The following is a 27,642-nucleotide window of genomic DNA, read 5'->3' on the forward strand; positions in this document are numbered from 1 at the left end:
CACCAGCTGCCTGCAATTAGTGCAGGTTCGAGTCCCACCAGGCTCAAGGTTGACTCAGCCTTCCATCCTTCCGAGGTAGGTAAAATGAGGATCCAGATTGTTGGGGGCAATAAGCTGACTTTGTAATAATGCCACTTGGGGTGTGTGTGTGTGAAAGCCCTAATAAGCAGGCATATACATAGAGTGAAGGCTACTGCTAAGCTTGTAAGCTGCCCTGAGTCTTCGGAGAAGGGCGGGATATAAATGGAATTAAAATAAAATAAAATAAATTTTAAAAAGCACTTCTTAAGAAAACTGCATAAACGTGTCCAGGCAGTCTCTGAGAATTGGACATGACTGAAGGAAAGAAGAAAACAAAAACAAAAACAAATAATCCAGTTACTGTATATATAAAAAATCCTGTATCAAAGATAAGCCTATCGTGAATTTTCTGTCCATAAGGGTTCTTTTTGTTCTCAGTTTATAATTAGGAAGCAATCACAACTATTTTTATAAACCTATTTTGTTTTGTTGTGTTTTTCTGCCACCCAGAGTATTGTATAGGACTTGTGGGTGTGGGGTGCGGGGAACATGGATTTCCTGTAGAGAGTTGAAAGTAATATAATTCTTAATATATTCAGCTGGAGTAGCATTTTGATACTGCCTTCAAATGATAATTGCTTATTATCTCAAATCAAACAGTTTACAGGTTTCTGTAATGTTTATTTTTAGACCTGCACATATGAGGATTATAGTAGAAAACAGAAAAGCATGCAGACCAGGGGCCTTCAAACTTGGCCCTTTTATGACTTGTGGACTTCAACTCCCAGAATTCCTCAACCTGGCACACTGGCTGAGGAATTCTGGGAGTTGAAGTCCACAAGTCATAAAAGAGCCAAGTTTGAAGATCCCTGGTGTAGACAAACTCATTTGCTAAGCTTTTTTCAATAATACTGCCAATCTCCATGCCTCAAAGAGCCTTCAGTAGGCTGAATATTGTACAATTTCAGTGCAGGGAATCTCTGCTCAGAATTTCTCTTTGAGATATAAAACAGGCTTGCCTGTTTCTCTCTCTTAACCTTGCAGACATGAATGAGCACAGTTCCCGGAGTCACAGCATCTTCCTTATCAACATTAAGCAGGAGAACATGGAGACTGAGCAAAAACTGAGTGGGAAGCTTTACCTGGTGGATTTGGCTGGCAGCGAAAAGGTGCTTGGGCCTTAAAAGAGATCTGAGTGGGGAAGCAAGCCGTTTGATTTCTTTCGTAAACTAAGATCAGCATCATACATAGGGAGCATGGTGGCCTGCATTGTTAGGAACTGGGTTGGAGGTTAGCAAGCCCGTGTTTGAGACCTGAGTGCTGCTATGGGGGTGGGGTGAGCATCCATTTTCACTCCAGTTCCTGCCAGGAACATGAAAGGAGCACCCAACTGGGCATCCCCCAGGAAATGATGACATCGCCAGTTAATCCTTTCAACCCAGAAGCGCCTTGGTGCTTCTGACATGAGTGCAATGTGAGCATCAGACACGTACTGTATAGCAGCAATGCCTTCATCAAATATATATACCTTGAAGTTAAGATCGATTAAAATGTCACTCTCTCCTCTCCTGGGTGTCAGGAAACCCATTATTTGAATGACGGGTCTCCAAGTCAGTATCTTCAGGATCTCCAGAGAGCTATGTGCCTTAAATGCAATTAGATGGCAAGTCTGAATAGTATATTGAAAAATCACTAAATGGGAGGCTAGGCCCTGATTTGCCAGCCATAACTCTCTGCCACCCAAAGAAAATGATAAGGGTTTTTCTTGAACTGTTTTTGGAGCGAAATGCATTTCAGATGTTTGGGACAGTTACTTTTCATTGGTATCCATGTCTGTCCCAATTCCTTTGAGCCTTCTAGCTGGTTCAGTTAGTTTCCTCCCAGTACCTATGAAGCTTGTTTATTCAGAGAAGAAAGCCTCATTTAGGATTTAGTCCTTAAAACATACACATTTATCTCCATTATAATAAACAAATGCCTTCTCCTGGCAGGTCAGCAAGACTGGAGCTGAGGGAGCTGTGTTGGATGAGGCTAAGAATATCAACAAATCTCTGTCTGCACTTGGGAATGTTATCTCAGCTCTGGCTGAGGGCACAGTGAGTAGCGCATCCCTTAACAAAAAGATTGCTGGCCAGTTTCCCCCATCCTGGGGCTATACAGATATATAGGGATTTATATATGTCAACCTATCTCAGGTACATGAATCTGAGTGGACTAAAAACAATAAACAAAATGATAAATAACACAAATAGCAACCAACAGACAACACTAACAATCCTTCCAATTCACACAACCAAAAGAAAAAAGAAAAAAGAAAATAACATCTACCAGCTATTTTGGGAGTAGGGGAGTAGGGAAGCCTGATATCTGAAGTTACAGTCAAAGAATAACTGCCAAAATTTATAGTGGATGTGACTTTTGGATTTCTGGGAATGGTGATTCAACAGGCTTTGAAGAATGTTTGGGGAGAAATGTAGCTGAAGCATCTGAAACCATCAAAACTCCTGGAACATGTTGACTCAGGGGTGTCAAACTGGCAGCCCGTAGGCCAGATGTGTCACATGCAGGCCACGCCCACCCCGGCTCCGCAAAGGCAAAAAATGTCACAATACATCACGATACGTCACGTGACGCAATCGAGTTTGACACCCAGGTGTTGACTGCCCTAGAAAATATGCTGTTACCTGTTAATTATTTGCTTCTGATGATTTAGGTTTTCCTTTCCTATCTGGAAGATGAAATTTCTAGATGAGTTTGCTGGTCCCTGTCTATTAGATGTATAGGATTTTTATTATTATTATTATTATTATTATTATTATTATTATTATTATTATTATTATTATTATTATTTGATAAGAACTGTGAGTAGATTGGCATTTCTGTGGTCAATTTTGTCTGTGTGAAAAAGGCCAAATATGTTCATTCCCATTATCTCATGCAGAAAAGCTACGTGCCCTACCGAGATAGCAAGATGACCCGTATCCTGCAGGACTCCCTCGGCGGGAACTGCCGCACGACAATGTTTATCTGCTGCTCTCCTTCCAGCTATAATGATGCTGAGACCAAATCTACTCTCATGTTTGGACAGAGGTAAGTATGCCGACAGAACTGCTTTTTGAATGGATATTACCGGTAGCAACCAAAACCATCCCAAAGAAAAAGAAATGCAAGAAAGCAAAATGGCTGTCTGAGAAAGCTTTGCAAATAGCTGAGGAAAGGAGGGAAGCGAAAGGCAAGGGAGAAAAAGAAAGATACGCCCAATTAAATGCAGAATTCCAAAGAATAGCTAGAAGAGATAAGAATGCCTTCTTAAATGAACAATGCAAAGAAATAGAAGAAAACAATAGAATAGGGAGGACCAGAGATCTTTTCAAGAAAATTGGAGAGATGAAAGGAACGTTTCATGCAAAAATGGGCATGATAAAGGACCAAAATGGCAGGGACCTAACAGAGGCAGAAGAGATTAAGAAGAGGTGGCAAAATTACACAGAAGAACTATACAAGAATGAGCTTAACGTCCCTGATAATCATAATGAGGTGGTCACTGACCTCGAGCCAGACATCCTAGAATGTGAAGTGAAGTGGGCCTTAGAAAAGCTGAGCAACAACAAAGCTAGTGGAGGTGACAGTATTCCAGCTGAGCTATTCAAAATCTTAAAAGATGATGCAGTAAAAGTGCTACACTCAATTTGCCAGCAAATTTGGAAAACTCAACAGTGGCCACAGGATTGGAAAAGATCAGTTTACATTCCAATTCCAAAGAAAGGCAGTGCCAAAGAATGTTCAAACTATCGCACCATTGCACTCATTTCTCATGCTAGTAAAGTTATGCTTAAAATTCTACAAGCTAGACTCCAGCAGTATGTGGATCGAGAACTACCAGAAGTACAGGCAGGATTTCGAAGAGGCAGAGGAACTAGAGATCAAATTGCTAACATACGCTGGATCATGGAGAAAGCTAGAGAGTTCCAGAAAAACATCTACTTCTGCTTCATTGACTATGCTAAAGCCTTTGATTGTGTGGATCATAACAAACTCTGGCAAGTCCTTAAAGAGATGGGCATACCAGACCATCTTATTTGTCTCTTGAGAAACCTATATGCGGGCCAAGAAGCAACAGTGAGAACTGGACACGGAACCACTGACTGGTTCAAAATTGGGAAAGGAGTCCGGCAAGGCTGTATACTGTCGCCTTGCCTATTTAACTTATATGCAGAGCACATCATGAGAAATGCAGGGATAGATGAATCAAAAGTTGGAATTAAGATTGCCGGAAGAAACATCAACAACCTAAGATATGCAGATGATACCACTCTAATGGCAGAAAGTGAAGAAGAACTAAAGAGCCTCGTGTTGCGGGTGAAGAAGGAGAGTGCAAAAGTTGGGTTGAAACTTAACATTAAGAAAACCAAGATCATGGCATCCGGCCCTCTCAATTCCTGGCAAATAGATGGGGAGGAAATGGAGGTAGTGACAGATTTTATTTTCCTGGGCTCCAAGATCACTGCAGATGGGGACTGTAGCCAAGAAATTAAAAGACGCTTGCTCCTTGGGAGGATAGCCATGGCAAATCTAGACAGCACACTAAAAAGCAGAGACATCACCCTGTCAACAAAAGTGTGTATAGTCAAGGCTATGGTCTTCCCAGTTGCAATGTATGGCAGTGAAAGCTGGACCATAAGAAAGGCTGAGCGCCAAAGAATTGAAGCCTTTGAACTATGGTGCTGGAGAAGACTCCTGCGAGTCCCTTGGACTGCAAGGCGATCAAACCGGTCAGTCCTAGAGGAGATCAACCCTGACTGCTCTTTAGAAGGCCAGATCCTGAAGCTAAAACTCAAATACTTTGGCCACCTAATGAGAAGGAAGGACTCACTGGAGAAGAGCCTAATGCTGGGAAAGATTGAGGGCAAGAGAAGAAGGGGACGACAGAGAATGAGGTGGCTGGATGGAGTCACTGAAGCAATAGGCGTGAGCTTAGATGGACTCCAGAAGATGGTAGAGGACAGGAAGGCCTGGAGGAACATTGTCCATAGGGTCGCGATGGGTCGGACACGACTTCGCAACTAACAACAAAATTCTATCCTTCCCAACCTGGTATTCAGTACAAATTTTTAATATCAGGCATTAGCTAGCACTTGATTGGGGAAAGCTAATCTTAGTTTTTCCAAGGAGTAAAAGGGAATTGGTAAAATGAATTAGTAAATGGACTGGGATGGGGAAGTTGCTGGAAATGTACCAGGTTTTTTTTTAACATTAAAACATTATTCTTTAGATATTAGTACTTCAAAAAGGGGAAGGAAGGAAAGAAGGAAGGAAGGAAAGAAGGAAGGAAGGAAGGAAGGAAGGAAGGAAGGAAGGAAGGAAGGAAGTTCTAAGGGACATAAAATATCTACAGTATACCATGAACAGATTTATCAGTCATTCCTTTCCTCCAAGCAATCCCGAGATTTATAGCTTGAGTGGGTGGAAAGGGAAAGATAGGAATACCTAATAAAATTCTTAGCATTGTTTACTGAACAATAATTCCCTAACATCTTTTATGAAAAAAACACATTGATTAAGTTGATATAAAAAAATCTATGTTTGCATACAGGACCACAGATTTTATGATATTGGGTAGGCAAGTAGTGATGCTTACTCATCTACATTCTATTTAGTCTCGTGTATAAGAACAACTCTGAGTTCTAAGTGTAATGTGTTTAGAACTGTTAGTGAAAACAAAAACAAAAATAATTGCATCCTTCTGTCAGACTTTTATTTATTAGATTTTTATCCTGCCTTTAATATTTATAAGTAATTAAGGCAGCAAACATACCTAATACTTCTTCCTCCTCTATTTTCCTCAACAACCCTGCAAGATGAGTTGGGCTGAGAGTGAGTCACTGACCCAAAGTTACTTAGCTGGCTTTTAGGCCTACGGCAGGATTAGAACTCAGTCTTCTGGTTGCTCGGCCAGCACTTTAACCTCTACACTGAACTTGCTTTAATAATACGATTATTGTATAGTACAGCCATGTACATTACTTTTTTAAAGTTAAAATTAGGCCTACTTTAGGAACCAGTAACCAAAATCACAACATTGTGCTCAAGCAACATTTTCTCTTGATTCACATTTTCCCATTTGCTCAAAAGTATGATGCTAGATGGTGTTTTCTTGATATTTTGCAGTATAACTGTCATCTCACTGCTTTGGAATTATCACAATTGTAATAAAATATGTTAGTTTGGAAAAGGCTACTATTGGAATAGCCAGGTGAAATGATTCTGCTGCTATTTTTGGAGATGAGGCACCTAGGGAAAGACTGATTTCAGCTGTGGAACACAAGCCTTGCATGGAAAGGGCCAAAGTTGGATTATAAGCATCTTCTGCTAAGGTTGAGGTAAACTCCAGCCTAAAAACCTATTCTTGCTAGTCAGTATATACCAGGGGTAGGCAACCTCGGCTCTTTTATGACTCATGGACTTCAGCTGACTCAGGAATTCTGGGAGTTGAAGTCCATGAGTCGTAAAAGAGCCGAGGTTGCCTACCCCTGGTATATACGATATGAGCAAAGTAGTGTAGTAAGAGTTTCCTGTATTTTTAGAGCTTCAGTCATCTGTGTCAATATTAGGAAGATGATCAATATAATAAATAAGGTGTAATGGAATGTCTTGGAAGGAAAGAGAAGCAGCAAAGTGGATGGACTCAATTCTGATGGCAATGAGTGCACTGTTGGAAAACCTGAAAGATCCAATTATGGATATATCATCATGAGCAAAATGTGTCTATGTGGTTGCTAGGAGTCGAAAACAAGTTGGCACAATCAGTCAATCAATCAAAGCAGAATGTCCATTAAACAAAGCAAAATGCTCTCCATAAAGATATTCACTTCCATTTCAGGGCCAAGACAATCAAGAATACAGCATCAGTGAATCTGGAATTGACAGCAGAACAATGGAAGAAGAAATTTGAGAAGGAGAAGGAGAAGAACAAGACCCTCAAGGAGACAATTGCCAAGTTGGAGGCTGAGCTAGGACGTTGGCGTAATGGTAGGTTGGGTGCAAAGAAAACAAAGGTCCTCTTTGCTTTGCTATTGACTGCATTCCTATCACTGTCTTTCAGAACTAAATGATATTAGCAATAGGTGCATTTCCTGTCTATCAGCCGTATGTTGACAGGTGGAGATACGACTAAACAGGTTGTTTTGGGCTAAAATTTATTTGAACCTGAAACCAAGCAATGAGAATCACACATTTCCTCATTTTTTTTTACTATGCCAATAAATATTTGGAGTGGGAAATAAAAAAAAAAGCAAGGATACAAGCAAGGACTAGGGCTACACTGCATTCTATGGAGCTGCATTTGCCTAATAGAAAGACTTTGGAAATGGTTATCAGTGTCCTAAATGTCACATTGATTCATGTAGTTTAAGGACAGATGATTCCAGACATATGCTGTATGTATGTATATATGATGTAATAAAGATGCCTCAGGTTGCCTAGGAACTAAATAATAAGTGCAGATATGACAAAGGGTCTTAAGAGGGATAAAATACAAGGGACAGTCATAACAATTTAGACTACTGTCATATATCAACTCAGATTATTCAGCATGGACAGAAGATGGAGATGCTAAGGAGTGACCCTGGGACCTTATGCGATGTAATTTCTCTTCATTGGATTTTTTTATCTTTACTCCTATGATAAAACAGATGTAGTATTCCTTTAACATATTAGGTGCTTATTATGAAAAAATATTGCATAATCCACTCTCCATTAAGAGATTTGGGCCAAAATGGCCTTGAATTTCAGAGTTTGTCTAGCCCTGAAAAAGGACATCTATTTTCCTTAATTCTGATTCCTCTGAATGGGCTTCACATTTTTAGAATGGTGAAAAGGTTCTCATTTCTCATGCACAGATCTGTCCCTGAAAGGTACTGTGTTACCTTCTGATTCATAATAAACACAAATAAGTGTGTGAAAATGTCCCTTGTCTTCTATTTAAACATTTTTAGGTGAGAATGTCCCAGAAACAGAGCAGTTGAGTGATGAGAAGGTGGTACCTGATACTTGTGATGAGACACCCGTTAATGATAACAACTCCTCCATCGTCATCCGCATCTCCGATGAGGAGCGGCATAAGTATGAGGAGGAGATCCGCAAACTCTACAAGCAGCTTGATGACAAGGTAGAGATCTCTCCTCCATCCCGTGTAAACTTCTCCTGGGTTGCTTTTAACCCCATCTCAGTCACAATGTCTTTTCTTTGTGCCTTACCTGTCTGAACCATGGACACAGCATCAGGTAGTGAGCAATGACATATTTTTGTCCAATCAGGATGATGAAATTAATCAGCAGAGCCAATTGATGGAGAAACTAAAGGAACAGATGCTGGACCAGGAGGAGGTGAGCAATTTTCCTAGAGTGCCTTTATGCACATACATCCTGACTTTTTATCTTTGTTACTTAGTTTAAGCCAGCCTTTCCTCAAAGAAGCAGATGATATCATAGGCCATTCTTTCTCATCACATTGTCCTCCCAAGAGGCCTGTGAGAGATGATGATGTGTCCAACATTGCCTAATAAGCTTAGTAGATGGCTATGGATTTTGTCCCTGGTCTTTCCATCACTTTAATTAAATGTTGTTGTTGCTGTTGTTGTTAGCTGCGAAGTCGTGTCCGACCCATCGTGACCCTATGGACAACATTCCTCCAGGCCTTCCTGTCCTCTACCATCTTCTGGAGTCCATTTAAGCTCACGCCTACTGCTTCAGTGACTCCATCCAGCCACCTCATTCTCTGTCATCCCCTTCTTCTATTGCCCTCAATCCTTCCCAGCATTAGGCTCTTCTCCAGTGAGTCCTTCCTTCTCATCAGGTGGCCAAAGTATTTGAGTTTTAGCTTCAGGATCTGGCCTTCTAAAGAGCAGTCAGGGTTGATCTCCTCTAGGACTGACCGGTTTGATCGCCTTGCAGTCCAAGGGACTCGCAGGAGTCTTCTCCAGCACCATAGTTCAAAGGCCTAAATTCTTTGGCGCTCAGTCTTTCTTATGGTCCAGCTTTCACTGCCATACATTGCAACTGGGAAGACCATAGCCTTGACTATACGCACTTTTAGTGTGCTGTCTAGATTTGCCATGGTTTTCCTCCCGAGGATCAAGCGTCTTTTAATTTCTTGGCTACAGTCCCCATCTGCAGTGATCTTGGAGCCCAGGAAAATAAAATCTGTCACTACCTCTATTTCTTCCCCATCTATTTGCCAGGAATTGAGAGGGCCGGATGCCGTGATCTTGGTTTTCTTAATTAATTTAATTAAATACTGTAACTATATTCCAGTCCTCCCCAGTTACATGTCTTCAGGCTCTATTAGATTGCAGCTGTGATCATTTTCAGCAAGCTACATAACTGACTGGAATTGATGGAGACATAATCAGAAGGCAATTGGGTAGAGAAAGACTAGTATAACCATAGCAGCCTTCTGTTTCTCAGCACTCTGTATGTATCTCTATCTACCTCTTTTTACATCATCCTCACTTGGCCTTCCTGTTCTTCCTTTCTTATATGTCCTCTGACATTTCTCTAACTCACCCCGCCTTTTCCTTCTGATAGCTGCTAATGTCCACACGTGGGGACAATGAAAAAGTGCAGCAGGAACTAAGCCATCTGCAGTCTGAGAATGATTCCGCTAAGGAAGAGGTGAAGGAGGTACTACAAGCTCTGGAGGAACTGGCTGTCAACTATGATCAGAAATCCCAGGAAGTAGAAGATAAGAATCAGCAGAATCAGCTATTGGTGGATGAGTTGTCTCAGAAAGTGGTAAGTGCTGAGATCTTGTGGATTGTAAAACACGAGTTAAGAGTTCTAGTGTTGCCCCTTGTAGAATCAATACATTCATCAAAATTTCCAAAGGACTTAATAAAGTTCCTTAAAAGCCATTCGGTAACAAAAGAAGCTTTGTTAGGATGCCAAAAAGAACACAATGGTGGGATACAGAGATTCCTTAGGGAAAGATTCCAGGACTGCAGTGATTCCAAAACTGCACAAGATTCCAGAATAGCAGTACCATAGAACAGCATAATAAATTCACCATACCCTTTTTTGTTGTTGTTTAACTAGTGAAACTTCCATTCCCATAACAAAGGGAATGGGTGTGCTGTTGTCTCCAGTCAGATATTTACTCAGAGCCCTTGCATATATTCAAGTTTAAACCATTTTTTTCTTCTTAATTTTGTTTTGTACCAGAGGGTTTACATTTAAATTAAGACACTTAAGAAATGAAATCATTAATTTATGAATTAATTCAGTTTTATTTACTAAATTTAATTCAAGAAATTAAGGTCTTTTCCCTTTAACTAAAATTGAGAGTCCCAAATTTTTAAACCAGAGGAATTCTCTTTGATCTGGATAAGCCACAGATGTCTTTATCTTTACAGGCCACCATGTTATCTTTGGAGTCAGAGCTGCAACGCCTACAGGAATTCAGTGCGCACCAGCGCAAACGCATTGCTGAGGTCCTCAATGGCCTTATGAAAGATCTGAGTGAATTCAGCGTGATTGTGGGCAATGGTGAGATCAAACTGGTAAGCAGCTGGTAGGGGGTCAATGATTGGAAATAAGAAAAGCAGTCATTCACTCTCAGTTTAGAAACATGCAAGATGGATCTGGGGAAATTCCTAATGTTTTTCTTTGGTACTCTCTGCTACATTTAATCAAGCCCTTTTAAATGTTATGCCCAACTAAAAAAAAAGGAACAGAAGGGTTCATGTAAGGTATTTAGTGCTGACATTACCGCATACAAAAATGGAAGAAAGTAAGAAAAACTACTTAGAAAATAGTGGAATTTAATGATCTGGGAACAGTCATCTGCTGAGCTAAGGAAAGAAGGAAGGACGTATAAAAACTGTTCTGCTTCATAGAATCGTACATTGAACTATGTGCCCCAAATAATACATTTTCTTTTAAAATGTTTAATTTGTAGCCGGTAGAAATTAGTGGTGCCATTGAGGAGGAATTTACTGTTGCCCGGCTCTACATCAGCAAGATCAAATCAGAAGTGAAGTCAGTCGTGAAGCGTTGCCGTCAGCTGGAAGGTCTTCAAGTTGAGTGCCACCGCAAGATGGAGGTGACAGGACGGGAATTATCTTCTTGCCAGCTTCTCATTTCTCAGGTCAGATTTATGGAAGTGGAGATGAAAGGACACTAGCTATGGCATTTAAAACTGATAAAGGAAAGAAATAAGAGGGACCAGAATACCCCTCATAGGAAAGCATCTAGATTTTCACAATCTGGGGAAGGGATCTCCGGCCTTCCAGATCTTATTGAATTAATGTCCCCTCCATCTTTCATCACTGGCGATCATGCTGGGTGGGATTGATGGAAATTATAGTTCAGCACTATCTGGGATTTATAGGCTACCTATCTCAGTTTTAGAGTTTTCCATATGTCTGAGAGCTAGGAAGTAGAAAGAGTAATACAATCCGATCAGGAACTTCACTGGATTTAATTAGCTTTCTTTTCTTCCAATCTGGAGTAGGAAAGGGAAGATCTCCCATGCTGTCAGGAAAGGACTATGTTGGAGAGAAGTTTGACAAATGTTTTAAAGAATTATTTCTTTGTACAACCTGGCCCTCTGTTATTTCTTAGTCAGCTCCTATAAATAGGTATCAGGAAACCTGAAGCTCCAGCTTAAAGGAAGACAGATAAGGTGGAAAATCTTTTTTGGGAGATCAGTGATTGCTCCTAATTCAGGAGACCTTAGCTGACTAGTTAAAACTTTGGTTTGGTGTCTAGATTCAGGAGCTCTGGAGCTTGTACCGCTGGTTTTGTTGATCCAGTTTATCGCTTCTACTATTGTTTCAGTAGGGAGAAGATACCATTGGTACCAATTCATGAATATTTCTTACAGCAAACCTGTAGAAGTCAAATGGTTGGCTTGTGTCTTTAAATATTTGTACATATGTATCTGGGAGACCAAGCTCAAGCAGAGTGACTAGAAGGCATACACAGCTGTTTCCCAGCAGGAATCTTAATGTTCTTTTGGACATAGTAATATCTGTAACAATGGATCATCATAAACTGTGGAGCATGGTGTCATTGGAAGCTAACCTGAGGGTGGGATGTTTTTAAAAAAATAAAATAAAATCATAGAGTAGAGGGTTTATCCCTTCTCCTATTTCCATTTTTTTCAAATACCAGTTCATATATTACCCTTCTTTCTCTAATGCCACTATTCTGATCCATTTTCCAACCTTCTCACGATTGCTTCTAACTGTGTATGAAAACAATGAGAAATCTAATTATAGATCACTTTGATACACAGGGCTCTGTTTTAATATTTAATATTTTGGAATGTATCCCTAGGGCCAGACGTCATGCTGTTGCATGTCATGATTCTATATACCAATTTTTAAAACCAGATCAGAGAAATAGCAGATTGAGAATAAGTTAAATTCTTTCTTCATTTTTTTATTTTCTGATTCTGGATCGCACAAACATTCCTTTCTTTTAATTAAAAAATTCTGCTGGCAAGTGTTCATGAATCCACAGTTCCATGAAGAATTTTATGAGGGTGTATGTGAAATGGGGAGACCACACAACATATTTACACCCACAAGCACACACACATTTGATTATTTTTTGCTCCAAAAACATTTCCTGTTTCAAATAGTCATTGATTCATCTAATTAATAATAATCCTAATCTAATCTAATCCAATCTAATCTAATCTAATCTAATCTAATCTAATCTAATCAATCATGTGTATTATCTCTTAGAAGTGGTCCTATTGATTGCAGCTTCTGGGTGTACTTGCATAGAATTGTACCGTAAACTGTGATAGGTATACCCCTGAAATGCAGCAGGCAAGGGGCTTTTTGACTGCTTGGTCCTCTCTTTATTTTGGAACTCTGAAGATGTATTTGAGAAGAGAAGACTGTTTCCAGGTTTGGACAGGCAGAAAGTTGAGTTCTACCTCATAGAAAATAAGATTGGGAAGTCTGGAATCTGGACTACGTTTGTGAAAGGGATCTCTTATTTGCTTATATTTCCCAATCTTCTCAGCATGAAGCCAAGATCCGCTCACTTACTGAGTACATGCAAAGTGTGGAGCTGAAGAAACGGAACCTAGAAGAATCCTATGATGCTCTGAGTGAAGAGTTGGCTAAATTGCAGGCCCAAGGTAATGTGTATGGTACTGGGCTTATGGCATAGTTTATGACTGGTACAGAAGTATGTGAATAATTCAGGAAATGAGTGGATGGGAGAAATGGCAGAATACAGATTCGAATGCAGAATGTTTTGAGTCCTTGCGTATAGTGTTGTTTGCTTGCAAGTGCTCTTGACCATGTGTAAATCTTCACAGTAGCTCCTTATTATTATTATTTATTATTTGTAAGTAGCTTGTTCATTTTTTTACATAAACCCTTTCTTATATGTATAATGGTATGAAGCAGGTTACTGTTTCTCTTTGATAGATGAAGGAGGGAGGGTATACAGAAGAAGTCTTTTTTTAAAAAAACCTTTTTACTCCACTCTTAAACCTTGAGATTGAGAGATTAAATTGAAAGAATAACCTGCTCAAGAAACCATGGTAATTTAAACTAGCAATTGATGTTTTAGCCTAGTCTCCTAGATCAAGAAAGCAGATTGCTGATCTAACGCTGGTCACCAACCCATGCTCTAACTCTGTCTCCATCCTCTCATTAAGGATCTTTCTTCTCTCCCACAGAGACTGTGCATGAAGTAGCCAAGGATCAGGACTTGATACAAGATACAGATGAAGTCAAAGTTAGTGCAAGAGACAAGGCATGTCTTTCTTCATCAAGAGTGTCATTCCTCTTATGCAATCTCTTTGGCCCCTGGCAGCATTAACGTAATTAAAAAGGGGTAGAGATGGGGGAAATAAAGAAAGATAGAGAGACAGAGGCCCAGACAGGTGTGTTTCAGGCTCTAAAAGGAGAACTGTCATGGCCAGCTCAGATTCAGAAGATGAAGAGGAGTTACGGGAGAGTCATCAGCCTGAGGATATTCACTGGAAGAGTTGCAGGCAGGGAAAGCAGTGTTGCCTAGCAACCTGGAGAGGCAGCTGTCAGAGGCCTTAGAAGATAAAGAGGTGGAGCTAACACCTCCCCCCAGTGCAAAAGCCTAAAGGGAAGAGAAGAGGACTGAGCAAAGATGCTCAACAAAACTATGCGCCATACAGACACAGACACAAACATACACACACACACAGACACACACACACACACTGCCTCCCCCCCCCCCGCTAAGGAATAAATCCAAAACTCACTGCCTCTATATGAGGAGTGCCTCATCTATCAATTGGCAACAGCCCTTTCTTTACCCCACCACTTTGTTCCCCAACTCTTTAGCTTGTCTTCTCAAGGAGTAAGCCTGGATTCTGATGCCACAACTGACTGACCCTAGTTCAGACATGTCAAACACAAGGCCCGGGGGCCGGATGCGGCCCATGAAGTGGTTTCATGTGGCCCGCGAAGCCATCCTGGAAACAGTGAGGGAACGGCCCCCACTGCCTTGGCCCTGGCCCAGAGACCCTCCTTCTGCCAGAGACCCTCAGATCTGTCCCACTCCTGCCCAGGCCCCCATAGGCACCCTTGATGCCAATGATGTACAGCTGGCCATGCCCACCCAGTAGGCCATACGCACTCTAGCCACGCCCACCCAGTAGGCCACACCCACCCTGGCCATACCCACCCAGCCCCCTGAGGGCAACCACAATGCTGATGCGGCCCTCAATGAAATTGAGTTTGACACCCCTGCAGTTAGTACCTTATTTATGATTTGAACTCTCTCTTGCCTCTAATTTAAGCTGGTTGAGTTTTGTGATCTGGGTAAGTCATGAGGGACTGCAATTGTTTGTCAGACCTTTTTTGCCATTAGAGTTGCTCTCGCATACTGATTTAGTAAAGATATAAGACTTAACTGTGCATCTGTGATTTTCATGAGCCAGAATAGGACTAAGAACAGAGAGGACAAGCATCTGATGGGCTCTTGAGAGTATAGCTGTGCTGGGAAATAATATAGTTTTGAAGAGCATCCAAGATTTGCTACTTTATGAGGGGCCCTAGCACTGCTATCTACACATCTGAACTGCTTTCCTTTCCAGCAGAAGGCCTTGGAAGTGCAGCTAGAGAATCACCGTGAAGCCCACCACAAACAGTTGGCACGCCTACGTGATGAGATCAACCAGAAGCAGAAAATCATTGATGAGCTTAAAGAGTGAGTCATTTTTAGGCTGGGGCAAGATGTTCTGATGGGAAGGAGAGAGATTCTCATTATAAAATAGGTTATGTTGGAGATGAGAAGCTGTTTATTTATTTTTTGGCAGGGCCTGACTTACTCAGTTTCAAGATACTGATGGCAAAGTATCAGCAGAAAATTGGACAAAGTTTACAAGGCAGGGGGAATGCAAAAAGAATAAAATAAGCAGCAACCACTTATGAACATGTGTAAAATAAAAATTAGGCGCAAAGATGGAAGTTGGGGTAAGGGTAAATCATCCTTGACCAACCTCACATCCTCCAGCTGTGTTAGGACTGTAACTCCCAGAATTCTTAACCAGCATGCTTACTAACAATTTGAGCTTTATACTCTTTCTTAATAAGTCTGGAGGAGCCAAATAGGAGAAATCCCATGTTAATTAACTCTAGAAGTAATGACAATGTAGTACAGCTTGAGTTGTTGCACTACTGTAAACCCATATCTCTTGTGTGACATACAAATTCAGCTGTCGGGAATCCTTTAATTTGTGTATAATCAGTAGGATTTATAGGCTAGTAATTAAGACCCTGAGACGCTATGAACTAAAACTAATTTAATGCCAGTAATTCCTTCCTGAGAGCTGAAGCTTATTCAATAGAACTTGTCCTATTAAAAATTCCTTAGGCTGGATTGCTGCAGTTAAAAATTGATTTTACCAATGCTAAACCTGCAAGCATATTCAAAACTAGAAGCTGGTTGTGATGGAAATGCGTAAAAGATGGTTGACTCAAATATCCTCTTCTATATATTGTCCTGAAATGCAGTCTCTTAAGCATCAGAGGCTTTGACTCTTTAGTCTCCATGTCTTGAGCCTTTAGCACTGAGTCCTTTTGCAGATCTTATACTAAATTGAAAGGCTGCTGGATAACTATGATAATCTGCTTATCATCCCAACAATAGCATATTTCTCCATATATTATTTCCTGTCCAGCTTAAACCAGAAGTTAGAACTTGAATTGGAGAAACTTCGTGCTGACTATGAGAAACTCAAGAACGAGGAGCAAGAGAAATCACAAAAGCTTCAGGAGCTGACGTGAGAATTATTTCCTTCCAGAGATATTTTCAGCTGCCTTTCTTCCTCCCTGTGTTTAAGAATACGTCCCACCATCTAAAACAAAATGTGTTTGGTCCTGATGAATTCTGGGATTTGATGCCACAAGGCATCAGCTGAGAAAAGCTGATGTACATTAAATCTATGTAGTGAGCTGGGGAAGGAACTATTGACTCAATTGAATGAGGACACATTTAATAATTAAAATATATTGGGTTTACCAGATTCATCCAAAAAGGTGGTCCTAAATTGAAGATGATCCTTCACAAGGAAATGTCATGACTGGGTCTTATTTCATATTTCTAAAGCTTTGCACACTTCCTGTTTCCTTCCCCTTCCAATAAGAATGTGTTCAAGCCTGCTGTGTCTCACTTCCTCCTTCATTGCTTGCATGATGACCCATATGGGGGTTATTCTTTTCCTACATAGAATAGCCCTAGAACATTTTACATCTTGGGTCAAAACAGATGGTGCTCAATCCCCAACTCTAAGAGATTATTTATATTCATCTGCAATCGAGTTATCTGGAAAGGACCGGCGAACCATTCTTCCTCAGTTAAACAGTACTTGTTTTTCCTTTGCCACCAAATCTGCCTACTTTCACATATATGCAGTTGAATTTGGCTACTCACTACCTACGTTTCCCTCCTTCAACAACAAAAAACAACTATTTCTTAAGACTTTATAAAACAGGCATGTACAATCTAAGGCCCCATGCCCAGGTGGTAAACCTGGAATGAAACCCATAAGAGCCCCTCCAAAAATTGCCACTCATTGTGACAATTTTTCAAAGGGTAGAAGACATGACGATTAGGCATCTGGGGAATGACTGTATCAAGTCACTTTTTTTTGTCCTAGTTCTATTGTCTTTGGTTCTGTACTCACCTACCTTTTGGAAGATGTAGGTATGCCACTCAAAGGAGCAATGAGACTTTTAGCCTGGTGAAAGTTGTAAAAGAGTTTAAAAGCTCAGAATGTGAAAATTAATTTAGCCATTATTTTTAAAAAATCAATTTGTACAGCTGCCCATCTCAATAAATGACTGGGTAGCGAACAATATCAACATAAAAATAAAAACAAGGACAAGAATGTAAATACCTAGCAGCCAAGGAAGTATTGCAATCCACAGTCACTAACACAGCTAGGAGATGGGTCCCTTCACACCTCCATGGCTCCCGGTCTGGGCACAAAACCAACTCTTTACAAAAGACCTGCAAGATTGAAAACATCCTGCTCACCAAGAGAGAATATTCCATCAGGCAGACACTACTTCAGAAAAGGCTCACTTTCTAGCCCCACCAAGTGACATTCCTTTGAAGCCTGCCCATCCTGCATGTCTATGACTGCCTCTAGTCTTGACCATATGCAGGATTCTAAAACTTAAGGTAATGGACAGCACCAGCTTGTGCTACCAGTTAATGCTTCAGTGGGGACAATTAAATTCTTACGAGAACGCTTTTCCCAATGTTATCTTCGCCTCATGTGTTCTTTCTGCTTCACAGATTTCTCTACGAGCGCCACGAGCAGTCCAAGCAAGACCTCAAGGGGCTGGAGGAGACCGTTGTAAGCATCCCAAAAGGCAGTGTTCTCTCATTCCTGATGAATAGACTCACATCTATGACAGCAGCATTGGGTACAAGGAGGACTCTGTCATGTGATGGCCACTTTTTAGGGCTCCCAGCTGTTATAAAAAAACAACAACAACATGAAAGACTGTCACTTTTTTCCCCTCTTGTGGCCCTTTTTTATTCCATTCCCCTTCCTGGTCAAGTAAATCTGAAGTGGTGTGATTGTGATTGGCACTATTGCAGAAAGATTTGGAGGGAGAGCTTACTCACTATTAATCTGTTTCTGCTGTCTTTTGCCCTCCTTGTGAAGCTATATTAGGAGTTAAAACTGCTAAGGTGCACAGAGAGGTTCACCCCATTTTCAGAGTCTCTCTAGAACTACCTAGAGTATATCCTTGTGAAACAACTAATTGCCTCATAAGTAGTTTGCACATTAACTGGCTTTATCCACAGAGAGCAGCAGTTTTATCTCTTTGGGGCTTAATCTGACAAGAGCTGGTTGAGCAGGTGACTAATGTAGCTTAAAGAGTTGACATAATATGCTCCCCTTCTGTGACCCAGTTAAATCTGTTTTGTGGATAGAACCAGAGGAAGAGAATGAATGGGAAGCTAAAACATCTTATCACAACTTGCCTTTCTATGTGTGTGCCCTTCTAGGCCCGTGAACTCCAGACCCTCCACAACCTTCGCAAGCTGTTCGTTCAAGACGTCACGACTCGAGTTAAGAAAGTAGGTAACTCTTGAAATTCATCAAAAACTTGTGAATCTTTGAAACACTTTATCTCTGAAAGGAATTTTTATAGAAACCGCTTAAGCTGGAGACTAGCAGTTCTGTCCCCAAGTTGCAAGTTGGAGTGAGCGGTTAAGGTGTGAGATATTGTATTGCCTAAAGCCACCATCTGAAGTCATTGAAAGGGTGGGATATGATGTGAAAGCAAATCTATGTTGATGTGCCATGTCTCTTAGCTATTATTCAACACTAGGCAGACTCCTTGAAAATCCTGTGATCCACTAATAACTGTAAAATTAGGTAGTCTTAGTGTGATAGGCTTGGAGCCTCGACCCAAACTTAGGAAACCCTTTGTGCAGGTCAGGTGCGTTCTTTCCGTTGTAAAGGAAATTTGCTTTCTTCTAATTTCCCCACATGACAGTTTTGAATCTTTACTCAAATTAAGGTAGAAAATGGTTTTGTTGAACATTTGTCAGTGAAGTTACATTAAATTCACAGTCATTCCCAATTCTGGAGCTCATTCTTGTCTTTCCTTATCTTGCGTGATCCAGATTTTACACTTGGAATTACAGTTCTTTGTGGAAGCAGCTAAAGAATAAGTTTTAGCGTGGACCGATCCAAATTGTTTTCTTTGGGCTTTGCACTGCTGGTGCCATTGCTGTACTACCTCATACAGAGAATCTTCCTCTTTTCCCATCGCCTTCATTGCTGCAGAGATAAATATCTTCTTGCTGCTTCTTTCCAGAGTGCGGAGTTGGAACCCGAGGACAGTGGGGGGGCTCATTCCCAGAAACAGAAGATTTCCTTTCTTGAGAACAACCTGGAACAGCTTACAAAAGTTCACAAGCAGGTGAGTGGCTGAATGAGAGCCGAGTAGCCACAAAGAGGGATGGAGCAGATGGAGAGAATAAGGGCAGCTGGAGAATTCAGTGCTATTTTCGTTCTTATACAGTAGTTAGTCAATTGGGTAGGAATCTTTTTCCCTATCTCCATTTTGCAGTCTCCATGTATTGTAGCAGCATTGAATGTGTGTCTGCAAAGCCATTTGGATGCTCTCTCAATTTTTTTCATTCACCTAGGACATGTTCTTAGCTTGCTTTGGAGTTTCACATAAGGCAGGATCAATATATTGCTCAGGCCTACTCTCTGACTCTTTCTATAATAAAACTCCTGCACATATCTGTTCCATTTAATATTAAGTTTGCTTAAATTACAGTGGGGAATAGGTGAGCCTGATAGATACTGCTGAATGGTAACTTCTGGAATTTATTTCCCGCCTTTATTATTTTTATAAACAATTCAAGGCGGTGAACATACCTAATACTCCTTCCTCCTCCTCCTCGTTTCCCCACCACAATGAAAGAGTGACTAACTCCAAAGTCACACAACCAGCTTTCATACCTAAGGCAGGACTAGAACTCACCGTCTCCTGGTTTCTAGTCTGCTGCCTTAACTGCTGCACCAAATTGGGTAAAAATAGGGTCAGCTTTGATCAGGCTGCAAGGCTGGCTAGAAAATGTGGTTTACCAAATTTAGAAGGCAAGAGGTTTCTTCTTCTTACTTTCCCATCAAAATAGAGCCCATTGATCCCAAAACTCATCACAAAGTCTTGGCTTATGCTGAGCTGTCTCCTGTTTTCTGCTAATCCATAATAATTTATTTATTTATGTTATTTAATTAAATTTTTATACCGCCCTATTCCCAAAGGACTCAGGGCGGTTTACAGGGCAGCATAAAATACAATATAAAAATAGTATAAATTAAAATAGATTAAATTACTTAAGCCCAACAATTAAAACAATATTAAAAGCTAAAACCCCTTCAGTCCAGGCCTGATAGATCAAAAAAACAGGTATTCAGGTCCCGGCGAAATGAACGCAGATCGGGGGCGGTCCGAAGTTTGCCCTTCATACTGTATCAGCATCCTTGATTATTTGGCAAGCCACTCCCGTGGATCAGACAGAGTAAGGTTTGAGAGTTTAATAGAGAAGTGCATGCTCATTTCTTTTATCACCCCCCCCCCCGCATGAGGGTGTATTTCTGAGTGTGTAGCAATTCACAAGGATTATAGCATGTAGTTCCATGGATTTTAGGGAATCATTTATGTTTAGATAAATTATGCTTATGTACAAAAAAAAGAAATATAACATTGTAAAAAAATAGAAATCAATGTGTCAAAATAAGATGATCTGAGAAAAGGATACATAGGTAATTCAGTAAGGGTTCCCACAAATTACTGCATGGTGTGCTGTCTGATTATTGCTGTGTCTTCATGCAAGCATTAAAAGGAAATATTATTAGTCATATAAATAGGGCAGCAGGGGAAAACAGTTAGAGAGAAAAACCTAATACATTATCTAACTTGGTGGAATGCATTTATGTGATTGGGTACATTCATTGGATCTTTACTTATAGCTTCATACATTTTATTTCAGTGATAGATAGGCAAATTAGTGCCCCCTGGAAGTTATACAGTGTAACTTAACTATTTACTTGCTTGCTTGGCCTAGATTAACACTTCAGTCACTAATCTCTCTGGAGGTATACATAGTACCATTGTAAATTAGTTAGAAGTTTAAACTTAGAAAGATCAAATATAGAGGAGTATGGAGATGATCTTATATGCAGCAGCCATTACAAAAAAAAGCTTAGCTTGGGAAGATGGAGGGGGTGGGTGAGGAAGAAGCTCAAGATTGCCCTGCCTTGATTCACTTTGGTATAAGAGGGAGAGAGAAACTCTGTCTGGCTTTCAAGATTCTGTTATTATATCCTATAATAAGGAAGTAGAGTTCCATTACTTCTTAGGAAGCCTGTTTCGTGACCTGGTAAAACCATTTTACGATACAGGATTTTTAAAGTCCCAGACTTGAGCTCTTTTGTTGTTGAGTTTTGCTTTCAGAGATCATGAGGAATCCAAAACCCTGTTGCTGGAATGGAAAGAAAAAAGAGAATTGTATCTCTCCCATTATAAACAATAGGAGGAACCTTTTAAATGCCAGCTATAAGAATGTAGTAAAGGGAGCAAGAGATATTTGATTCCTGCAGATGAAGGTGGTCCTCGACTTAAGACCACAATTGAGCCCTAAATTTCTGTTGCTAAGTGAGATATTTGTTAAGTGAATTTTGCCCCATTTTACAACCTTTCTTGACACATTTGTTAAGTAAATTTCTGCCGCTATTAAGTTAATAACACAGTTGTTAAGTGAATCTGGTTTCCCCATTGACTTTGCTCATCAGAAGCTCGCAAAAGGGGAATCACATGACACCTGGACACTACAACCGTCATAAATAAGAGCCGGTTAGCAAACGTCTGAATTTTGATCACATGGGATGCAGGAATGGTCATGTGAAAAATGATCAAAAGTACTTTTTTCAGTGTTGTTGTAACTTTGAACAGTCACTAAATGAACTGTTATAAGTTGAAGGCTACCTGTATAAAGCCCTGATTTCTTCCCATACATGTCAAAATTCTAAAAGATTGGCTGATGTTTCTGCAGAGGCCAAAAGGAGGGATCTCAGATCATCTTTCTCTCTCTTCCCAAAGAATTCTCCAACCCCAGGGGAGAACACTTTTATCATCCTTGTGATGTTCTTGCAAAGTCTATAGGGAAGCAGTCTTAAATTAAAAGGCAGAAGCAGTATATATGGTTGTGATTGTGCTGTTATACCCATTAAACTGGGAGTCTTCCCAGTTTTAGGAAGAATGTAGGATTGTTTCAGAAACAGGAAATAATTCAGGCCAATGTCCCCACCAAGAGACAGATCATAAGAAGAAGAGCAGCAATAACAACAAAACTTTAAAAGAGCTAAAGACCAAACCTGTAATTCCCAAAAGGGAAATGCACTGTTTCGAAAGACTTATTTTGCTGATAAAATATTGTATTTATTTTGCCTTTCAGGGGAGGCAACAGACGTATTTTTTTTTAAAAAAATAACATACTTAGTGCAAGTTTTCCTTCTTTAAAATTTCAATCTCCTTCTCTTGGTCTTAGAAGTGGCTTAAGTGGTAGATACAGTAGGTGCATGTAAAAATTCACGAACTACCAGCATTCATCTCCCTTTCTTAACTGCCTTTCCAAATAGTGAACATTTTGAAGCTATGTTGTAAGTTTAACTACATCTATTAAGAAATAACTCCTTGAAAAACATTGGGGGTTTTTTGAGATAGATGTTTCTTGTTACAATTTGCATCCTGTGATAGTTTCAATAAAGTAAAAAGGATAAGAAAGGCTATCCAGACCTTTGTTGTAGCAACAAGGAAGATTCCAAACAGAATGGAGGAATCATTCACAAATAATTACCGTATGTGTCCTTTTTTAAAAAAATACTAAATAGTTTTGAGTGATGAAACACTTGAGAAATATTTATTTAGGTGAAGGCAGAAAACCTGAGGAATAGGCAGCTGGAGGATGAGCTCATGAAGTTTGCCTTTTAGTAAGTCCAATCATTGATCCATTGAGTTAGCTGAGATCAAAAGCAGATACAGCAGTCATACAAAAAGAGCTGGCAGCACGCAATGAAGTGTTCCAAATCCAGTCATAAAGGAAAAAAGGACGTACAGATCGTATCAGAGTGAGACAGTTATAACACATGGCCCATATATATCACAGCACTGCAATTTTTGGACATAAGGCAACAAGAAGGACGGTGTTTGAAGATGTTTCAGTGAGTGTTTCTACAGTTAACTGGGTTCATCAATGCATGTTACATCTAAGAAGCCTGGCCTCAGAAACTTGCACCCTTGCAGGACTTACTTCTCTGTTCTTTCGTACTGCGGCATGGACATATTGCAGGAGTTAGTGAATCTTCTTTAGGATTTGAAGAAGTTGGAGAAATGGGATCCAGTTCAGGTTCTGCAGCAGAACTCTGTCCTCTAGGGAGGTTCTGTAGCAGGGGTGTCAAACTCGCCGCATCATGTGACGTGTCGCAAGGTACCGTGACTTTTTTCCCATTGCCGGAGCTGGGGTGGGCACGGCTTCCACATGATGCAACCAGCCCACGGGCCAGCAGTTTGACACCTCTGTAGATAGCCTCCTAACAACCGTTTCCTCTATGTCTGCTTCAGACTTGGAGCTCTCATTGTCTTCTGCAACCTTGTTTATCGAGATGCCAGGGACTCCATTTGGGTTTTTTGCATGCAAAGTAAAAGGTGCATCCACAAATTATATGTGAGACTCCCCAGCAGCAGATTAAAGAACGGCTCTTCCTTGCTTAGCTTTGTTCATGATAAATTGCCATTTTTGTCCCCCGGGAATGGTGCCTTCTGGTACAATACAGAAAACACTCCTTAGCAGCTGGCTCAAGCAGGAATTACCCAGCTCTCTTATCCTGGCTTTCGAGTTCTGTTTCCAGTCAAATTGGTACTTCAGTACCTCTCCCTTCTGGTTCCTTTTTCCTTCCCAACAATACTTGGCATGAAGCCACGGTCAGTGGCTTGGTGGAGCAGTGGGCTAATGCCTCCTTTAAGTAACACCAGCTGCCTGCAATTAGTGCAGGTTCGAGTCCCACCAGGCTCAAGGTTGACTCAGCCTTCCATCCTTCCGAGGTAGGTAAAATGAGGACCCAGATTGTTGGGGGCAATAAGCTGACTTTGTAATAATGCCACTTGGGGGGGGGGGAAGCCCTAATAAGCAGGCATATACATAGAATGAAGGCTACTGCTAAGCTTGTAAGCCGCCCTGAGTCTTCGGAGAAGGGTGGGATATAAATGGGATTAAAATAAAAAAAATAATTGAAAACCTCAGCCTCCTTTCCAAGTGCAGTTTGGTGAGATTTTGCAGCTGGTCTCGGGAAGTTTCAAGCAATGGATAGAATGAAAATAGCAGGAAACAGAAAGATGGATTTGCATTTCAGGCTTTGTAGGCCTTTCATTTCCTCATCAAATCATATATTTACTGAAGTGAGGAAGTCAGACAAGGTGGCAAAGTAGCAAGGGACTCTGTGCATTTAGAAAGAATGTTGGTAGGCATTTGCTTACATCCATTCCCTGCACTGCTTCTCATAGTCATCACGGGTGATTTCCATTACCCTTGTTCTGTTCTCCTTCCTCCTCCAATTGTCCCCGCTTACTTTAGCTGAGTAAGATGGTAGAAAGAGATTTCTGCCACATCTCACGCCCCCAAAGAGAGAACTTTCCTTATTTTCAGATCAGGAAAGGAAGATACTACTCTGATACCAGCAGCCAGAAGCAATAGACATTGCTGGGGTGTAACTTCTTTCTCTCTGGGTTTAATTAGGGACTCTGCTGATGTGCTCAGTCATGTCTGTATCCCCCCCCTTTTCCCATTGCTGCTGTATCCTAGCTGGATCGCTGGGTCTCCAAGGTACCGTACAGCGCCTCTCACATCTTCCTCTGTCTGTTGGGCTGGGCAGGAAATGTTTGCACTTGGTGACCAAATTGGGAGTACAGAAATTTTTTTGGGTGGGGGGAGGGGCGAGGAAATTGATGGGGGGGGAAGGTCAGGTGCCTCTTTCTCACCATTCCACTGCCATGGCAACTCCATCCAGGTTGACCCTTTTGCATTAGGTCATAATTTGCTGCCATGGCAACCACTACCATTGTGGCCTTTGTGTCTGTACAAAGGCCTCATTCTCAGCAGCTTCATGGATGTGGTTTCTACTATCCATTCTCTTGCCATGGCAACCCTGACCAAATTGTCCTACACAGCATCTGTCACAAAAAGAAAAAGAAAAGGTTAAAACTTAGCTGTTCCATACTAAAATCTCAACAGCAATGTTCTTTCCTCCACTACAACATTAAGTAGATACAAGTAAACACCAAAATAGACGAATTCCAGATAATTTCCTAGTTTGAGGCCATATAGCTTCCTCAGTAACAACTAAAATTGAAATTGTATTGGTCGTGCTAGCTGGGGCTGATGGGGATTGTAGTCCAACACATCTAGCAGACATATTACAGAAGATTGCCCTACAGACATCTGGAAAAACATGGTTCATGAATTCTCACTATGTGCTTCACCCCCTTCCTGGTTTGATATCAATCTCTGAATATGGGAGCTAAACATTATTATCTCAAACATTTTCTCTCCCTCCCTTGGAGGCTGGGCTGCCCAGTAGTTTTCCTGCCAACTACTATTGTGCTGCTGGCTGCCCCTTGAGTAATTGTTCATCTCAGGCCATTAAGCTGTCACCCCTACCTGGTGTTTAATTCAAGCTTACATATGGTGAGAGTTAAATGGATTGTTGTGAGTCCTCAGCCTTTTATCTCCCAATCTTGCATTTCATAAAATGTTCCCATCCCAGCATGGTGCATGGCTTGGATCTGCAGCACTTGGGCAAACACTGGGGCCTGCTTAATGGGAACAAGGGATGGGTATCACCTGTAAAGGGCAGCGGCTTATCACCAGCATCTGTGACAACTATAGGTTGGCTTTAATAGATGTGCAACAGAGAGAACTTCAGTCTGTGTGGTATTTGGGTTCATTTTCTCCATGTCATTATAACCTGGAGCAGTGGCCAATTATGTTAAAAATGTCCCTTTTGTGTGTTTATTGAAATGCCTCCAAGCTCTGCTACTTTTCACTCTGGCATTCCTCAAGGCCAGCTCCATATGAGTTTTCCATCATGGCGTTCAGAAGTAGGGCAAGAGTAAACATAAACCTTGTTCTTGCAAATTGAAATGTTGGCTTTGAATATGCCCTTATTTTGCCCTGAGGGGCATATTCAGACATTCCTCCAAAATCTATGATGGAAGAAGATAAGATGTTGTATAGCAGTTCCCTTCTAGGAAAAAAAATATCTCACTTCTGAGGTGTGAGATTTCCAGGTAGATCAGATTGGGTAGAATTAGTGCATACTGTGTCTTTTTCTGGAAAGGGCAAAATGCGAGGAACAGAGCAGAACCATCTTGAGATTGGAGGCAAGAGCAAGTGTTTCAGGTCTTAAGGAACGGAGTTGTACCTACATGGTCCACTTCACCTCCATTACTTTTCTTTCCCTTTCTTGTCAACGTGGGTCCCAGCTGGTTCGTGACAATGCAGATCTGCGTTGTGAGCTTCCTAAACTGGAGAAACGTCTTCGGGCTACGGCTGAGAGAGTTAAGGCCCTGGAGGGTGCACTGAAGGAAGCCAAGGAAGGGGCAATGAAAGACAAGCGCCGCTACCAGCAGGAGGTTGATCGCATCAAGGAAGCGGTGCGCTACAAAAACAGCATAAAGCGCAACCACTCTGCGCAGATTGGTAAACAGACAAGTTCTGTAGATTGTGGGTTAGATCCTGGTGAGCATGGAGACAGTTCTCAGTGGTAGCAAGTATTTTATTGATATGTTTTAGGAAGGAGCAAATATCTTTTCTACTTGGCTGAATGTGTATGTTCCAGGAGATCATAATGCAGTATTTGGTAACACTGTGCAGTACTTTTGATTTAATTTGGAAAATGCTGAATCAATCTGAAATTTGTTAAAGCAAACTTTCATTTTTCCACAGAAGTTTCTCCTACAGGCACATGATCCTTAACATTTTACAGGTAGTCCTCAACTTACAACTGTTCATGTAATGACCATTCGAAGGTACAACGACCTCGGAAAGGGCGCTTTACAGTTTGTAAACTGGACGTTGTGAAACATTACATGATCGTGGGGTGTGTATGTATGTTTCACAACATCCAGTTTACAAAGTGTAAAGCACACTTTCCGAAGTCGCTGTACCTTCATATGGTCACGACATAAACAGTTGTAAATGCTTGGGTGCTTGGCAACTTGTTTGCGCTTACAACTAGTTGCCAAGTGCCCCATAATCACATGATCTCAATTTGCAATTTTCTGTGCAGGCTTTCCCAGAAAATCTGTAGGAAAGCTGGCAGGGAAGATTGCAGGCTGCTGCCACCTACCACAGAGTTGAGATTTCTTCTGCGCAAGAAGCTCTTTGAGAGCAAAAGGGCTGCAGCCAGGTGGGAATCTCAACTCTGCATGGAGATGAGATTCCTTCCTCCCCACAATCTGCAGGCGACCTTTGAGGGCAAAAGGCCTACTTGCCAAGGGGAGGGGAAGTCCTCCAGCAG

The 27,642-nt window shown here is 41.0% G+C and overlaps 2 protein-coding genes across 2 annotated transcripts in view; both read left to right on the forward strand.

The window, feature by feature from the left end:
- The window catches only part of ARHGEF25 (Rho guanine nucleotide exchange factor 25), a gene marked incomplete at its 5' end in the record, with an annotated part of 308,962 nt that overhangs the window by 95,387 nt on the left and 185,933 nt on the right, over positions 1–27,642 (forward strand). The window lies entirely within an intron of this gene.
- Positions 1–27,642, forward strand: part of KIF5A (kinesin family member 5A) — a gene marked incomplete at both ends in the record, with an annotated part of 68,571 nt that overhangs the window by 38,402 nt on the left and 2,527 nt on the right. Inside the window, 17 exons of the mRNA XM_083351219.1 lie at positions 1,066–1,190; positions 2,013–2,117; positions 2,963–3,111; positions 6,902–7,050; positions 8,016–8,188; positions 8,337–8,405; positions 9,606–9,812; positions 10,430–10,576; positions 10,975–11,163; positions 13,056–13,173; positions 13,723–13,781; positions 15,124–15,233; positions 16,207–16,308; positions 17,829–17,889; positions 18,552–18,623; positions 19,370–19,474; positions 26,606–26,822. Of these exons, the coding sequence (XP_083207345.1) occupies positions 1,066–1,190; positions 2,013–2,117; positions 2,963–3,111; positions 6,902–7,050; positions 8,016–8,188; positions 8,337–8,405; positions 9,606–9,812; positions 10,430–10,576; positions 10,975–11,163; positions 13,056–13,173; positions 13,723–13,781; positions 15,124–15,233; positions 16,207–16,308; positions 17,829–17,889; positions 18,552–18,623; positions 19,370–19,474; positions 26,606–26,822 (2,157 nt within the window). The remainder of the gene's footprint in view (positions 1–1,065; positions 1,191–2,012; positions 2,118–2,962; positions 3,112–6,901; positions 7,051–8,015; positions 8,189–8,336; positions 8,406–9,605; positions 9,813–10,429; positions 10,577–10,974; positions 11,164–13,055; positions 13,174–13,722; positions 13,782–15,123; positions 15,234–16,206; positions 16,309–17,828; positions 17,890–18,551; positions 18,624–19,369; positions 19,475–26,605; positions 26,823–27,642) is intronic.

This window comes from Vipera ursinii (assembly GCF_947247035.1).
Source record: "Vipera ursinii genome assembly, chromosome: 2".
Lineage (NCBI taxonomy): Eukaryota > Metazoa > Chordata > Lepidosauria > Squamata > Viperidae > Vipera > Vipera ursinii.